Raw genomic sequence first — 17,294 nt, forward strand, 5'->3', positions numbered from 1 at the left:
ATTGGTCTATAAAACACCAGAAAATAGTGATGCAATCAAACTGCTTGTTTTGTTTGACCAAAATGTAAGACATCCTGTTACACAAAAACATAAGAAAACACTTACAATTCAGAAACTGGAAGATAGAAGTAAAGAATGTTTTGGCATTAACAATGATTTAATCAATTAACAAATACTTGCAGGCACTACCTTAGTTGATTATTAGTTAGTTAGTTTTACCAGAAATTCACAATTCAGATTTTTTTTTTAAGCTCAGATTTTGGATGTTTGTTTATCTCTGAGCTCTTACGTTGAAGGCAGCATTGCTTTTCATCCTGTATTTTTCAGGTGAACGTCTGCAGTTTGACACACACACAGAGTTTAGTGTGTGTGTGTGAGACATGAGGAGGGGGGGGGGGGGGGGGGGGGGGGGGGTGGTGGAGGAGGAGGCGGAGGAGGAGAAGGAGGAGGAGAAGGATTTCCCATTTACTGCCTTTCAGGTTGTTTGAGTTGGGGTCAAACAGAGGACAAGAGGAGGAGTTGTTGCTTCTGTTCCACACTTCATTACAGCCTTAACACTGACAGCAACAGTATAAACACAATTTATATGCAGTGAGCTATAAATAAAGACAGTGTTTTGGCACAGACGGGAGCCTCAACTGCTTTCTTACAAAAATCAAAGTCTGCATGCTGGTACTTGAGATGCAAAGTAAAAAAAAAAAGCATTGGAAATTATCAGGTGACTAATTTGCAGTATTTATTAAAGCCTTATAGTTAAAGGACCAGTAAGTAAGATTTATTGGCATCTAGTGGTGAGGTTACTGATTGCAACCAACTGAATTACTATATGTAGTAGCTGAGTTAGCATAGCTTAGCATAAAGACTGGAAGCAGGAGGAAACTATCTAGCCAAAAAAAAAAAATCACAATTCCTAGTTTAATACTTAATTTTTTTTCATACGGATTTCACCTAACAAGATACTGATAGAGATATTATGTGCTAATTAGTGAGTTTCTAATAAAGTTGCTGGTAGAGGGATTTTGTTACCTTTGGACAGAGCCAGTCTTTATGCTAAGCTAAGCTAACCAGCTGCTGGCTAATGGTATCAAATAAGAGTTTTTCTTTTAAAGTTTTAAAGTGTTTAAAGGCTCGAAGCAGAGGATTTGTATGCATGATGAGGGTTTTGGATATTTTAAAAGGTTGAAATAAGCAAAATATTAAATTTTTAGAAAGCTCCAACTCATTTTATTTGATGAGCCAGAAACAGAAAGACAACTTTACATGTTGCTGTCATTAAAAGATGGGTTTGTTGGTTTGGAAACTCCAATAAATGTTAAATGTAGGGCTGCAACTGACGATTATTTACATTATTGGTTAATCTGCTGTACTTTTCTTATTTAATTGATACATTTTTTTTGTCAATAAAATGTCAGAATGTAGAAGAAGTTCAAGGTGACGTCTACGGATGTCTTGTTCTGTTTGTCCAACAGTTCAAAAACCCCCAAAATTCAATTTATATGATATTTAGTGATAAGAAAAAAGCAGCAAATGTTCCTAGTGATCTTTCACTTATCGTTAAATATAATGAACAGCAGGAAAAAAAAAATCAATTTCCAAAATAATCTTAGCATAACATCATAATCCAACCTCAAAAGGTCTCACACGATCAAAAGCTGGAGGGGAAGTTTCTTTACAAAACCTCGTTAAATTAAAAGAGACACAACACAGACGCCCTTTTTTTTTTTTTTTTTGCTTTTTTAATTTCACCTTTAATAGATGCAGCCGCCCGCCTTCTGTCAGGAGGAAAAGGCCACGTTTGGTAACGATTCAAAGATAAACCTACAAAAATAAACCTGCCGCAGTTACTGTTTCCCCTACAACAAAAAGCAACATCTGATGATTTTCTCCTGCAGGTTTGTTTTCTGTCTGCGGCTCCTCATTCTGCTGCTGTCAAACTTTAGAAAGGCACTGCTGAGGCCAGAGCTTTCAGACCGAGCCGAGGGCCAAGATTCAAATAAAAACGTCCCTAAATATGACTTTTATTAATATAAATCTCGAGTAGACAGAGTAATGAATTGAAATTAGAGAATTAATCTTCTATGAACCCACTTTGGACTTTGCAACTCGGTCTGAAATTAAAACCCGTTGACCTTTTTTTTTCCTTTTCCATTAACAGAGTGTGTTTTTGCACTCAAAAGCTTACAAGGAACCAATCGTGAGATAAACCTGATGGTTTACAGGGCGTCTTCTGTTTATAGTCAGTCCCTGCGTACAACAAAAACAGCATTGTTGGAAAAAAAAAAAAAAAAAAGTAAACGGTAGAAGAGCCACACACAGATCTTTGGCTTTTGAATTTAACATTACAGTTTTTGGCTGTTCAAACTAGAGACACAGATTGCACAAAACTGATCTCAAGAGCCTAAAAACAGATGAGATTTAAGCTGATATTTTAAATAACTCATTCAGGAGCTGATGAGAAAACAATCTCACCACCAGGGTCCATTTAGCAGCTGTTCTGGAGCTTTCAGTCATATCGTGAGTTGGTTTCTTCAACTCAAGGTCACAACTTTGTGAACTGAATCTCAGCTTTTAAACCAACATGGATGTTTTTTTTTAATCCTTAAAAGTGCTCAAAAAACTGGAAATTTGAAAATCTACAGTTCTTGTGCTGATGAGGATCATGTAATATGATTGAAAGCTCCAGAACAGCTAGTAAAGCTAGCAACGAGGTCTTGATGGGATTTTTTTTTCTTCAACAGCTGTTTCCAAGCTCAAGAATTAACTTTGAACCAAATATTTTTTTTGAACAGTAATAAATTAGTAATTAAGAAAAAAAAAAAAACACAATAAAAGAAACAAATACTGTATCCTTATATCAAGTATAAAATCAACTTTCATTTTACACAATGTAATGCTGATATGTGAAAATTATATTCACTGACAGCATGTAAATAATTTGGGATGCAAGAAAACTGCATTGTTAAATGTTTACCTTAAATTTGCGGGGCACCCTTGGGACTCCATAAAATCAGGCTGATCCTGTTACTTAGACAAAACTAAAAGTATAAAAGTAATTCTAGCTAAACAAAATAATAAAATCATATTATAGGATGCATTATTATCATTATACAGTTCAGCCATTATGACAAACTAAATGGTCTAAACAAGGTCTACTTTTCCAGAGCTTTCAGCCACATCTCATTATAACAACAAAACCATCTCCATGAAAACTCCAACCGCTGATGAAGGCCAGGAGATACGTCTGAAAGACCCAGTAAGTGGACCTTTTTTTTGTCAAACTCAAAGCTCAGCCGATCGTTTGCTCGCTCTCCGCCTCTAATTCTGATTAAACAGCCTTAAAAACAAGATGTCTGAATACATAACAGGTATCATACTGTATATCAACTCTTCATACATCAACACTACTGGCCCAAAAGCTTCTCATAACAGATAATAGATCAACAAGCCTACTTTTCAATAATATCAGATCTGACAGCACTTGAAAAATAGTATTTAAACTATTTTCCAAACACTATCTGACTCTCTGTTTTATATACGCATGCTTTAATGTTGAACAGCCCAGTAGTGTGTACAGTAATAAGCATGTATGTATACAAAAAAAGACAAACCGGAACACATGCGAGAGTCGAAAATCAACCAAACGTTTCACAGTCTACAGCTAACTGGGAGCAGATCATACGGAAGCTCGTCCAGACACGAAATTAAAAAAAAAAAAAAAAAAAAAAAAAAAAAAAAAAAAAGAGCTTAAAATAAGAATTCAAACTAACTTCTGTCACGCTGCACTTTCATTTCGTTAAAAAGGGAAAAAAAAAACAACATCAAATTATGAGTGGAGCTTTTACAAAGATCTTCCAAAAATAAGATTACATCACAGCGTGTTACATGTTAAGATAAAAGTACAGAGTGTGATGGCGGTTCGCAGGCGTCAGATTAAACTGGTGAAAAAAGAAAAAAAAAATTAAAAACCCGTCTTCCCTGAATTAGAAGTTAAAGTGCCCAAAAAAAAAAAAAAAAAAAAAGATAGTTTAGTTGATACGACTGGTCTGGTCTGTTGTTTTTTAACAGCTAAAGTTGTTTATCAGATACACAAACAACAACAACAACATATTAAGATTCATTAACTGTTTCCATGCAGACACTTGTATCATTTTAAATTATATCATATGGAAGCAAAGAAAGGCCAAAACTATTTTAATTTTTTTTTTTCTTCTTTCAAGCAACTGATAATTGATCACTTCTGTCATGATGGGAGTCTGACTGATTCAATCCATGTTTGGAAGTCCAAATGTTTTTCCATCTTGAATTTTGCATATTGCACGTTTCAATTTTTCAAATCTGAACTTGTGAAACCTACAAAATTTCTTAAAATCAAGTTTTTAAAAGTGGCATAACTTGAAATTACCTACTGGAAATTTAAGAGGGGAATTCAAACCACTATAAAATCAGTGTTTTTTAAATTTCAACATTAAATATTCAGGTGTACTCCAATGATTTAGGACTGTACTTCCATTAAGTTTGGATACTTGTATGAAACAGATTAGAAATATGAAAAAAAAAAGGTCATGATTGATGCAACAGAGGCTGAGTTATCGTGACTTACAGTACCTATTACCTAGCAAGCTCATACTAAACTTTTAAGTCATCCAAATCGAGAAAACCCTGATGACGTCACAGTGATGTCACCAGGGTTAATTTTTCAACTTTGTTACTTCCTGAAAAACCACAGAAAACATTATACAAGGAGGGTAAACTTAGCTTAATGTATGAAATTGTTGTAACGCCCCTTTAAATGTCACTAAGATTGAAATACTTTCGACCTTTCTTTGCTTCCGTAATATTAACCCAGTGTTTGATAGTAGAATAAACTACCCTTTAAATAAAACTCTACACTATATATTTTCCCTCCAGTGGGACGAGGCCTCTAATATTCTTTGCTCCAGGCAACACCACAAAAATATCTTTGGTTATAACATAAAAAAAATAAATCAAAAATAAATCTGTAAGATGATCAATACATGTTTGACACAGAAATGAGAGAATAGTTGCAGTATTTGTCCACTAGATGGCGGTATTGTATAGAAATGCAGCGCAGCACCGTCAGCTTGACTTCATTCAGTACCTGCCAGCTCTAACAAGGAGGCATCTCTGTTTGTTTTTGTTGAGCAATGATACATTTTAACAGCCAGGATTTATACTTTTGATTGTCTTTTTGATTTAAATTAATTTGTTTGTCCGTTGTTTCATCAAATAGCAGAACAACTTCTGATTCTAAAAGCAGAACAAGAGATTTTTCTTCATTGAAAAACAAGCCTCTTTGGTCTCCAAGTCATATGCAGTAAAATAGATTATATATATATATATACCAAAGAAGAGATTGAATAAATATACTTTAAGGCAGCTATTTACTTGCAGCACTATCAAAAGACCTTATAAGAAACCTTTCATGAACCCAAACTGAACTGCACACACAGGCCTTAACTTTGACTTTTGTACCGTCTTTTGCACTTGCTGGTGCATATTTGTCTTCTGTGTATTCAATCTCTGCCACTGTCCTTCCTTTATTTTTCCCTTTTATCCAGCAGAAAAAAAAAAAGAAAGAAAAAAAAAAAAAGCCTTGGGTTGACGAGGAGGTCACGGCTGCACGTTTTAACTCGAGATAAGAGCAGAAACACAGGCGTTTTAAATGAATGCCTGTAGAGAGACGGACTGACAGAGGAGGTCCGGACAATGTGACCATTTTCCTCCTCTGTCCTCTCCAGCTATCAGCCCTTACAGACCTCCTTTTCTCTCAGCCGTAGATTATAGGAGCTTTTTCATAAATGCAAACTAGCAGTTAATCACGGCGAGGAAAATCCCGTCATTGTCCTCAAGGTTATGGTCACGCTGCTTTTATGACAATCTCACCCCATGTGTTTCTCCTCTGACCTGTCAAAAACAAAACTAAACTTCTGTTTTTTTTTCCTCTCCTTCCTTCCTCCATCTATCTAATGTTTGTCTTCTACTTGCTCAATGCCATAATATGTCAACTTCCAGAAACCAGTCTATTCTCACTGCTCTGCCTCCGCCCATACTGGGTGGGAGGTCAGGGGTCACCGTCTATCCAAACGGTGTCGACCTGTTCAGTTTGTGCTTCATCAAACTCTGCTGGTGGTGTGAAAATGCAAACAAAGGCTTTTAAATCCCACCACTCGCGTCTCCCACACGTCATAACAAACAATCATCACTTTTTACAGACCGCAACCAAAACTAAACTACTTCCTGTGCTTGTGAGCTTCTACTTGACACTCTACTCTATCAGGTTTTCTGTTGAAACCTTTCCTCTTTGGTTTATGTTTGTGTGTCTGTTTACAACCGTTTTTCTGCACCTTCTACAACATACAGTTTCAAGGCAACATCTTATGGGGTCTGAAATGTGCCAATAATAATAAAAAAAACAACAATAAAATAATGATTAAAGTTTTTTTTAAAAAGCAATTATTAATTGATGAAATAAATTTGCAAAAAAAATTACACATTAAGTAAGATTTTTTACTTTTTGGAAAATGTATCTTTCGTGTTATTCTTAAAAAACAAAAATAATTAAAGTTTCCAATTAATAAAGCACCTTTTTAGTTTATTTATTTATTGTTTACTAATGTGTCTGCTCACAAGGTTGCAAAACTGTGTAATTATTAAAGCAGGAGACAAATTAATTATGAAATTCAATATGATAGGCAGACACATGAATAACAGCAAAATTTAGAAGCCTTTTAAATGTTTTAAATCTCTTTTTAAAATATAATAATCAATGTATCATTTAGAGGACAAAATTTTTTACTTTACCACTTAAATATAATGTTAATTAATCAATTTATAATTGCTTGCTTTTTAAATGTATCCATTTTGATTATACTTAAACATTAAAAAAAAAAAAAAAAAGTCTATACAGTTTTGGCACACTCGAGACTCCATAGTTTGCAGACTAATTGTCCCTTTCTCACTTCAGAAATATTTCTCAACTTTCAAACTAAACCAAACATAACTTAACACCAATCAAGACGTCTTTACTTCCAGGTCATTATATCTGTTATTAATCAGGTATTTCTGTCATATTATAAATGCAGCTTATGGGCCTGTTTGTGCATCCAAATTTAATCTCGTGTATCCACCTCTAGCAGAAGTCTGGATTAACTATTCTCTGTATCTGTGTCAACAACCAGATTGTTGCTCCGCCTCTGTAGAATAAACTAAAATAAGACTTTTTTGTTTTAAGAAAAAAAACAAAACAAAAAAAAAAAACAATAAAAAGCTTCACCCATATAAATTAAGAAAAAAAAATATGTACAGACCTTAGCAACAAACAAATTAAATAAAACTCTAAATCAACGTACAGTATGGCCTTGAGTCTTTCACAAGTTTAAAGGATGAAAAAAGGAAAAAACAAAGAGGAATCAGATACACTGCATAAATTATGTGATAGCAGGACAGAGTGAGAAAAGAAGAAGAAGAAGAAAAAGAAGAAGAAGAAGAAGAAGAAGAGAGGGATGGACGGAGAGAGGGAGAGAGGATGAATGAATATGGCACAATGATAATCAGAGTGAATCTTTGGTGTGTGCAGGCAGACGGAGCAGAGCAGGCAGCAGTTTGAAGTCTTGAATCCAGGCTGAAACAAACTCCAGTAAATCCAAATTTTGTCCGTTCAGGCGTCTTTTTTTTTTTTTTGCTTGCCGTCCTTTTTTCCTTTTTTGTTTCCTGTCCTCTTGTCATATCATCCCTCTGTCTGTCTGCATCATCCCTTCTTTCAGGCGCTGGATCCTCTCTTCTCGATCTGCGTTCACATCCCTCTCTCCGTCAAAATGTACACTATTTTTATCCTCTGAGGAGGTAAAAATAAACACCTCTTCCGTCCCTCTGGGGGTGGGGGGGGTAAAGTAGTTCTGTTTTATGGAGGTTAATCCTCTAAGAGGGGCCTCTGACCTCCCTCAGCGCCTCTTGCAGTCTCTGGCGGTAGGTCTCGTAGCGGCGAATCACCGCCTCCCTCTGCTCTTCCTCCTCCTTGTCGAGGATCCGCAGGAAGTTGCGTAGCTCGGGGATGGAGAACGCATCCCACTGAGAAGAGGAGCAAAAAAAAAAACAAGCATGATAAAGTACTTGTTTATAGAGAGATGTCACGTCCTGGTTCCACTAGCTTCTGCAATCTCTCATTTATCCGTCTTTGTGAAAAATGAAGTGTTAATGGAGTTTATTTTCCATATTTTAAGATAACTCGGCATCTACCACAGCAGCTGCTATCAGAGGTTGAAGCGTGGCAGCGCCGGTTCTTACATCATCATAACTTGGTATCATCTATATCTATAAAATTCAAATTTCAAGTTGTAATCTCTGCTGTCTAAAAACTTCTACACTGTTTGCTTCTCTCAGATATTCGACTCTGTCTCTTCTGTTGAGCCGTGACGTTTACCCCACGGAGGTCTAGGACTTGGGGGGGGGGGGGGGGGGGGGGGGGGAAATGGTCTTCGTTAAACATAAATATCGAGTAAAGAACAATATTACATCGTTTTTCAAAATGCTACCAGCCCTTATCTAAACATATGAAGCAAACCACATGACATACTGTTGAGAAAGGTTCTGTGTAATTACACATTAATGGGATTTTGAATGAAGTTTTCTTATTTCTGGAACAGAATCTAGAAGTTCACTTTCTATTGATGATCTTTATTGTGAACAGATTGTCTCTTGATTGTACAGTGAATATGGTCCTTTCTTCTTCTAAATTTGATGAAAATTAAGATAATAATGATAATAATAATGTTTTACAGAAAGAAAAAGGAAGAAGACAAAGACAGTTTAAAAAGAAGAGAAACAAGAGGATGATTAAATGAAAACAAGGATGAATAAAGAAATAAAAAACGTAACTATAAATATTAGAATTTGCATTTTAAAAGAGAGAAGAAGAAGTGGGGAGGTGCAGCGTTTACCATGACTTCTCCGGTCTGTTGTTCTCTCAGTACGAAGCTGAGCATGTCGTCGTCGGGTCCCGCCACCAGACGAAGGAACAACGGCTGCTCGCCATCCGCCAGCTTACACATGTACACTGCATGACACACGCACACACGCACACACACACACACACACACACACACACACACTCAGAGGTTAATTCAGTCTGTACAGTGTGCATGTTTCATCAAACCACACGCATGCAGGCACCGCTGCGGTCGCTGCAGTTAAATTTTGCAGCGTGTGTGTGTGTAAAAAAACAGACATGGCAGAGCATGAAAGGATGGGTGCGGCACATTAACAACCACAGTAATTATACAAAAAGAGAGATCCATGTTGTTACACAGAGCAAAGTATTTACATCTGAGCCCGATACCGGATTGTTAGGCCAATAAACAAATAAATATTCCAGAATAAATATCCGATAACGATATAATCTGCCATTTTTTTTTGAACAAACATGTTCGGGAAGCATCTCTCAACTTTGGTTATTTAAAGGTTGTGTTGGACGTGTCTGCAGCGGGATGTTTAACAGTCAACTTTAAGCAAAGATAACAATTATAGCAGATCACTTACCTTTGAACAGTCAACTTCATTATCAATTAAAGTATTAAAAATGTGTTTTTTAAGAAAGATTAACCGTATCGCCTTTAGTAGATTAAGAGTAAAATAAAGAAATGTGACTATTATACATAATAACTATAAATAAAAACATATATACAACTAAAATTGAAATTCAAGAATACATGAAAAAGCAATTAACACATTATGAAATGTCAATATAATATTGTAAAACAGAAAACTTAGCATGTCTGCTAATATCAACACTAATACAGAAACAATATATCTGGGATCAACCAGTATCAGCTGATTTACATGTTTTAAGGTTGTTTTTCTTACTGTCAACAAATCTCATGTGTATGAGCTGATCTACTAACAAGTATTGTGTGTATCTAAAGCTTGATATATCTTATTCCTCTGTGCTGTAGACCTCCGTTATTGTCCAAAAACTATTAAAAACACGTCAGTGAGCCACACTGCTGCACTGGGTGACATGTTGCTTCACCATGAAGAGTTTTGGTCAATGTAGTTTGTTTAGAAACGGCGCCAAACACTAATAATTGCATCACGTTTTCAGTCTCTGGAGAGTAGTTCTGTGTAAGGCAGACGCTACTGAGCATGTGCGGGAATGTAGTTCTGTTTACAGAACTTTATATTGAACTTCTTTGAGTAATTTAAGTACAAATGTGTTGTGATATGAAGCACAAATGGAGCCACATTCCCGCACACGCTCAGTGGCATCTGCCTTACACAGAACTACTCTCCTGAGACTGAAAACTTGATCGCTATTTATAGTGTTTGGAGCTGTTTCTAAACAAACTACAGTACTGAAAACTTTTTGTAATGAAGCAACACGTCACCCAGTGCAGCAGTGTGACTCACTGATGTGTTTTTAATAGTTTTTGGAACAACAACGGAGGTCTACGGCACGGAGGAACAAGATATAATCAGGCTTTTGACACACACACAATAGATCGATTCATTGTTGGTTTGAGAATTGTTTACAATAAGAAAAACATAGAAAACTTTTAATTTACATATATAAATAAATATCACCCAGATGAAAAAGTAACAGAAACAGTGAGACAGATTTATTGCTGTTCAAGTCTCCTGTGATCCCAAAACATTCTTAGTTAAAACAAACCGAGTGTATTTATTTCTCTTTTCTTTCAAGCAAACATTCAACTTGTCTTTAGATGTTTCTGTCAAAACCTCAACTGGAGTCATTCAGTCTCATCCTGAAACTGAAGGTCACAGACATTTCTGCATTTCTAACCCACAGCTTCACATTTCTGATAAAAGAGCGATGACGAGACTTTAACATCTCGTTTTTATTTCAGGATTTGAATGAAACTCGGATGTTGTCTGATAAGTTTATATATATATATATATATGAGCTCATGTACATATGCTGTATATCTAAGTCAGACTTCTGTCTAGACGTCGTCTTTTATGAGCAGGCTACGTCTTACTGCAGTAATGAGTGAAAACCAGACCAGAGGCTTGTATGACAGCAGCAACATGAAGGGGGAAAAACACCCCAAATCTCTATAAAAGTTTGGGGGCAAAATGCTTCAAACGAGACATAAAAACAAGACGCACAAATTTAATTGATCGAAAAGTCACTTAGGGTCTTGTATACGGCTAATAAACTCTGTCTTTTCCTTACTTGGAGATGCTTAGTGGACTGAAAGATCATATTTGATACACTACAGCCCTGCAACAGCTGTTTATTCATAGTGTGTGTGTGTGTATATATATATATGTGTAAGTGTGTGTGTGTGTGTGTGTATTCCTGGGTATTCCTGGTCAGCTGTTGATAGTGGGGAGAGCCCTGCGGCATCCGACAACCGGCAACATGAGGACGAGGTGTCCAGAAATACACCCACACACACACACATAAACACACACAGAAGCAAAAAACACACACACATACACACACACACACACACATCATTGACACTATGTCAGTGCCAAAGCATCTGATACCGAGCTTGGCATGAGCGGCATGAAACGCTGTCTCTGGCCCTGTCGCTTTCACTGTCTCTCTCTCAGTCTCACACACACACACACACACACACACACACACACACACACACACACACACACAGTCAGTAGGCGCTGAGTCTTACCCTGCTCCTCCGTGCTGTAGCGTTTGTACAGAGCGTATTTGGCCGGGTTGTCCGCAACTGTGAACTTGTTCAGCAGGGCGACGATCACCTGAACACACACACACACACGAGAACAAAACACGCAGAGACATTAGACAAGTCTGAATTTACTTATTTACATTTAATAAATACACAATAGAGAGCTGAAATATCTTGTATAAGAGGGGAAATAGCCATTTTGAGCATCTGGACTGTTTATGCTCTATATAGTGTTCTCAGCATGTAGCATGATCACTACTTTTTGCAAAAAAATACAACGTTGCAATGCTTCCCTTTGGCTAAATGTGCAAATTTGCACCATTACCTATTTGTGACGGCACAAAAGTGTCAGAAAATAGTGAAAAATGTCTGTTATAATTTCATTGAGTCTTCAAATGTCTTGTTGTTTTGTCTGATCAACAGTTCAAAATCCAAAAGATATTCAGTTTACTATCATGTACGACACAGAAAAGCATCAATTCTTCACATTTCAGAGGCTACAACCAGCAAACAATTCATTCTGGTTTAAAAAACGACAAACAATTATTGATTTATCGATGAATCAACTCATTGTTGCAGCTTATTGCAGTTATTCGTGTGGTTTATTACCATATTTTAAGATAAATGAGTACAGCACTTGCTATTAGAATTTGAAACTATTTGTGCTTTGAACAAAGTTAACATGACGATTGATTTGTTGGCATTCAGAGATATCTTAGATATCTTATTATTACTATTATTCTGTTATTTTTTTAACTGTTTGTAGAAAACTCAATGGACACTCTGGTGAATATTAATGAGTAATCTGACCTTAAACATATAATTCTTTAAGTGAGCGTTAATCTAGACCACAGCTAATATCTTTCTATAAATATAAAATTTGTGAAGATAACGAGGCAGTTTCATCTGTGCATTATTTTCTATATTAGAACACCTCACAGTCTGTTATTGTAGTTAAAGCACAGCCTCTTCATCGTCTACTGATACGTGTGTTTGCAGACAGTTTGACTCGTGGTTTGGTCAGTTTCGATACTAAGAGTTAACCACGAAGCAGCAGTGCTGTTGCTATGGTTACCTAAAGTTTATTGTTCACCGAGCACGTATTTAGAGCTGTGGTTGAAACGTCTTACATGAAACTGTCAGTTTATTACTGAAACTGAAGCTGTTTTCCTTTTCTTATTGTTTCTTCTTTATTTGGACTTTATAGGTGCCTCCAGGAAACGATGATTACAATAATTAAGTCTTGTGATTTTACCAAAATGACCACAACTTTTCCACATGAAACGGTCAAATCAACAGACCCGCTTGTGATTTGGACCAATTGTCACATATTGTGTTGTGGTAACTTCATTACAGCACATAGGAAGTGAATATATATGACTCTTCATCGGTAGTAGTTTTAGATAATCGCATTATCTTCCTCTGCTGGCTATTTTTCCACAATTCCTGCAAATCTACTGCAAAAAGAGGACAATAGAACTAGGACTATAGAAGAATATTTGCCCTGAATATGTTTTAGTTGTCCTGTTATTTGATTTTAACAAACATATTTCCTGTGGTTTAATGATGTATTGAATCAGTTCAGCTTAATGAACATATCAGAAAACAAACCGCCAGATTGACAAAACCGACTGGACTCGATCCAATTTTTAATAAAAGCTCAACATCAGCCGGCGTCCGTCTACCCTTCGACTTCAACCCGTCTGTCATCAGATCCTAATTAAGTTAAATCAGCAGGCTGTTGACGTGTGTGTGTGTGTGTGTGTGTGTGTGTGTGTCAGCCACCTGTCTGACGGTGTTATTGGAGCTGATGTGGAGGGTGTTGGTGACTCCTTTGGGCAGATAGAAGGCCTCCGGCATCACGGCTCCTCCTGCTCCTCTCTGACCCCCCCGCATCGTCACCGGCCTCCTCAGGTCCATCTGGACCTTGATGAAACCAGTATACACACCAGTATGACCCTAGGAGAGAGAGAAATGGAGAGAGAGTGAGAGTCGTACTATGTGTAAAGTGTACAGTATATCATTTGTACAACCTGCTTTGGCAACACAGTGCTTCTTATGTTCTTGCTAATAAAGTAAAGAGTTTTAGAGCTTTTTTCTCTGTAAACAGCTGCCTGCTGAGGCCGAAAACGACGCTACGAGAGCTGTGAGCGTGAACCAAAACAGTTAAGTTGCAGCCGAACAGCTAAACAATGAGCTGAAACTCGCTATAAAGCTCCGTAAAGCCGAGAGGAGCCGCAGAGTCGCTCATAACTCTCTGTAGATTCATCACTACGAGCCACGCCTTTCACATTTGGGCTTTGTTTAACAAAACACTCCAAGTCAGTATCCCAATATTATGATTTCAGATGACTTATTACTGTCATCTTTTATCTGTTAGGGAGGATGTGTGGCGGTGGAGAGGTGGAGTCTAGATTTTCTCTAAACCGGGCTCTAAATCACTGTTTGGATCGTTTCAGTTAATAACTTCCTGTGGTCAGATAAGAAGAATAAAAGATAAAAATCACCAGGACTTAATTTAGTGAAACAGGGTGAATCTGCAGCATCAGTTTGGGGGGGATGAGACGCTGTTAAAGCAGAAAATATTAGGCTGATAAAGTAATAAAATAATGATTAATATGATGATATGACCGCAGCTAATATCATCAACATTAGTTATGACAAAATAATAGTAGTTGACGACCTTTTTCTTTTTTTCTTCCTTTTTTTAAACAAATAGGAAGTAAAACTATTAGCTGTTTGAATGCAGGATTAGTCTAAGTCTTATTTGAAACCTGCATTTATATCAAGAATCACACATCTAATGCTCTACGGCTGCACGATGAATTGTTTTGTTTAATAAAAGGTCAATAGGTCAAAGGTGACGTCTTTAAATGTCTTGTTTTGTTTGACCAACAGTCTAAAACCTAAAGACATTCAGTTTATTATCTTGTATGACAAAGAAACGCATCAAATTCTCACATTTGAGGGGCTGATGCTGGAAAAGTTTTGACGTTTTTGCTTGAAAAATGATTGAAACGATCATTTTCTCTAGTATGCTCCTGACTAAAACTAACAATAATCAATAATCAAATGGCTAAAATGTGAGTAAAACTAAATTAAAATCAGGTGCTAAACTTTACACTGAAGATAGCTGAAAAGCATTAAAATCAGAGTTGCACTCGTGCACATAAAAGCCTCAGTCAGCTACATTTAAAGTTTCTAGAGCTTCACTTCATGTTATATGATCTCTGCAGATGAGACCAGTTCACCCATTAATCCCAGCATGTCCTGCAGGACAGATGGCCCCAGACGGAGGAAGAGTATCTAAATCCCATTACTCCATATGGGGCCTGGAGGACTGTGTGTGTGTGTGTGTGTGTGTGTTAGTATATATATATATACTAATGTGTGTGTCTGTAAAGGTCACAAGCAGACAAACAAGATCAGCACGACTAGAAGCCAAAAAACACACACAAGCTGAAACTAAACACAGAGAGAAAAACTTGCGCCATCGCAGATGAAGAGATAAGAAGACAAAGAAGGGCATAAATAGAAAAGAAAGAAAAATAAGAAGGAGGGGAAGACAGAAATAGAAACAAAGGGTGCGGATAACTAAGAACAGCATAACCAGAACGATGTGTCTTCACAGTGATACTATCAGCTCTGACGTTAAACATCTACAGCTGTTCAGCAGCAGCTTTTAGACGCATATTTTTCCTTCTTATTTTTATGTGACTACTTGCTGAATCTAAAAAAAGGTAATTTCCACAACACCTGGGCTGCTTTAAGTGTAGAAAAATATTTCTTATCATAAAATCTTTTCCCCCCCAAAAGTATTCACCGACGTTTCCAGACGACTTTATTTGAATTCCTCCGCCCTTAAAAACGAAGCAAAAATCTTTATTATATAATCTACAAGTGCTGCGAAATAATCCATCAGAAGAAAAATTAACATGCAATCTTAACATTTGAAAGGTGTTGCTGATGATGATGATTCGACATCCACGTTGCCTTCCTCCTGCTCTCGGCATTCCTCAGCAGTCACATCAGAGTGATGTGATGTTATTCCTGCTATTGTTCTCCCCCCACACTGTTTTCCTTGGCAGAGTAAAAAGCTGCCTGAAGTTATATTCACACCACGTTTGAAACGAAATCTTCTGGGTGAAGCGAGACTTTCTGTGCTGTCACATAATCAACCAGTCTGAGAACATTTAAACACAGAGCTGCAACTAAAAGGTTATTATTGATTAATCTGAAGGTTGTTTGTCTCAATTAGGGAATGAAATGCTAAAAAAAAATAAAGAAAAAATAGATGCAATCATGCTCAAATATCTTGTTTATATGTATCTAAGCATGCACAATAGACGCTGAAAACTCTCTTGGGAACAATAAAGAGTATTTTGCTTCAGTATTAAGCCTTTTTAAATAACAATACAGGTATTATGATGCTTCTTTTGTCCTTGTGTGATGACTGTCTGACTTTTTCATGAAGTCGTAGTATTGAGTGTGATTCCTGCTTTGGCTGCTTAGATGAAATGGCACTAAATGGCAGTAGCTTACAGAATTATCTCCATAATCCAGTGTAGATAAAACACTCAGCTTTTAAAAAGGAGAAACAAGCTCCAAGCTGAATATATACAACTCACTAACTGACCCAGAGTGTGTGTGTGTGTGTGTGTGTGTGTGTGTGTTCTCCACTCACAAGTGTCATTTTAAGGTGGTCTTTGGTCAGGGAGTTGTACAGCTCGATCTTCTGCCTGATTTCCTCCCTGCTGAACTCGGTCCGCAACTTTCTCTCCTTCTCCACATCCTGAACAAAAGATAAAAGAGAGAAAATGAAGATAAACATGAAACGAGCAGGTCACAAGCCGACTAAAAGAAATTAATAAAAACAATCCGGTCTCTGTGCAGACAATAGCAGCAGCAGTTTTCCTTATCAGAGCTGAGAGTCTGTGCAGAGTTTTTCACATGTCGAGACACAACCTCAGTCTCAATCTGGGATCTTGGGGTCATAGATAAAATAGATTGGACCTACTATGACTGTGGCACGTTTACACGTAGGCGCTTTTTCAAGTGTTATTTATTTAACCCGGCAGACAATGATATCAGGATTTTATTTAGATAATATTTTATATTTTCACAATAAACTCATGATAACAGAAACGAAAAACAGAAGATAAATGCAATTCCTGTCTGATATAAATCACTGTTATGTGTAAAAACCTATATTTTGACTCTGTGAAGTGCTTTCAAATGTATTAAATGGATTCACAACTGAATAAACAGTGTTTGAAATGGAAAACGTGGATTCTAGAGCTGCAACCAACAACTCATTATTGATCGATCTGTCGATTATTTCTATGACTAATGTATTTGATGTTTAGTCTATGAAAAGTCAGAAAATGTTGCATCATTTCCCCAAAGCCCAAAGGTGACGTCCCAAAGATATTCAGTTTACCAAAGAAGGACTAAAGAAACCAGGAAATATTCACATTTTAAAAGCTGGAAGCAGAGAATTTGGACATATTTTCTTTAACAAAATGACTCAAAATGATTAATTGAATATGAAAATAGCTGGCGATTAATTTTCTGTCCGCTGACTAATGGATTAATTGACTAATT

At 36.7% G+C, this 17,294-nt stretch overlaps 1 protein-coding gene across 1 annotated transcript in view; it reads right to left on the bottom strand.

The window, feature by feature from the left end:
- Positions 1–7,851: 7,851 nt before the first annotated feature.
- rassf3 (Ras association domain family member 3) overlaps positions 7,852–17,294 on the bottom strand; it is a 37,574-nt gene continuing 28,131 nt past the window's right edge. The window contains exons 2-6 of the mRNA XM_044344102.1: positions 16,375–16,482; positions 13,476–13,649; positions 11,673–11,760; positions 8,958–9,073; positions 7,852–8,088 (exon numbers count right to left, since the gene is read on the bottom strand). Coding sequence (XP_044200037.1) covers positions 7,939–8,088; positions 8,958–9,073; positions 11,673–11,760; positions 13,476–13,649; positions 16,375–16,482 — 636 coding nt within the window. The 3' untranslated portion in view covers positions 7,852–7,938. The remainder of the gene's footprint in view (positions 8,089–8,957; positions 9,074–11,672; positions 11,761–13,475; positions 13,650–16,374; positions 16,483–17,294) is intronic.

This window comes from Thunnus albacares, chromosome 23 (assembly GCF_914725855.1).
Source record: "Thunnus albacares chromosome 23, fThuAlb1.1, whole genome shotgun sequence".
Lineage (NCBI taxonomy): Eukaryota > Metazoa > Chordata > Actinopteri > Scombriformes > Scombridae > Thunnus > Thunnus albacares.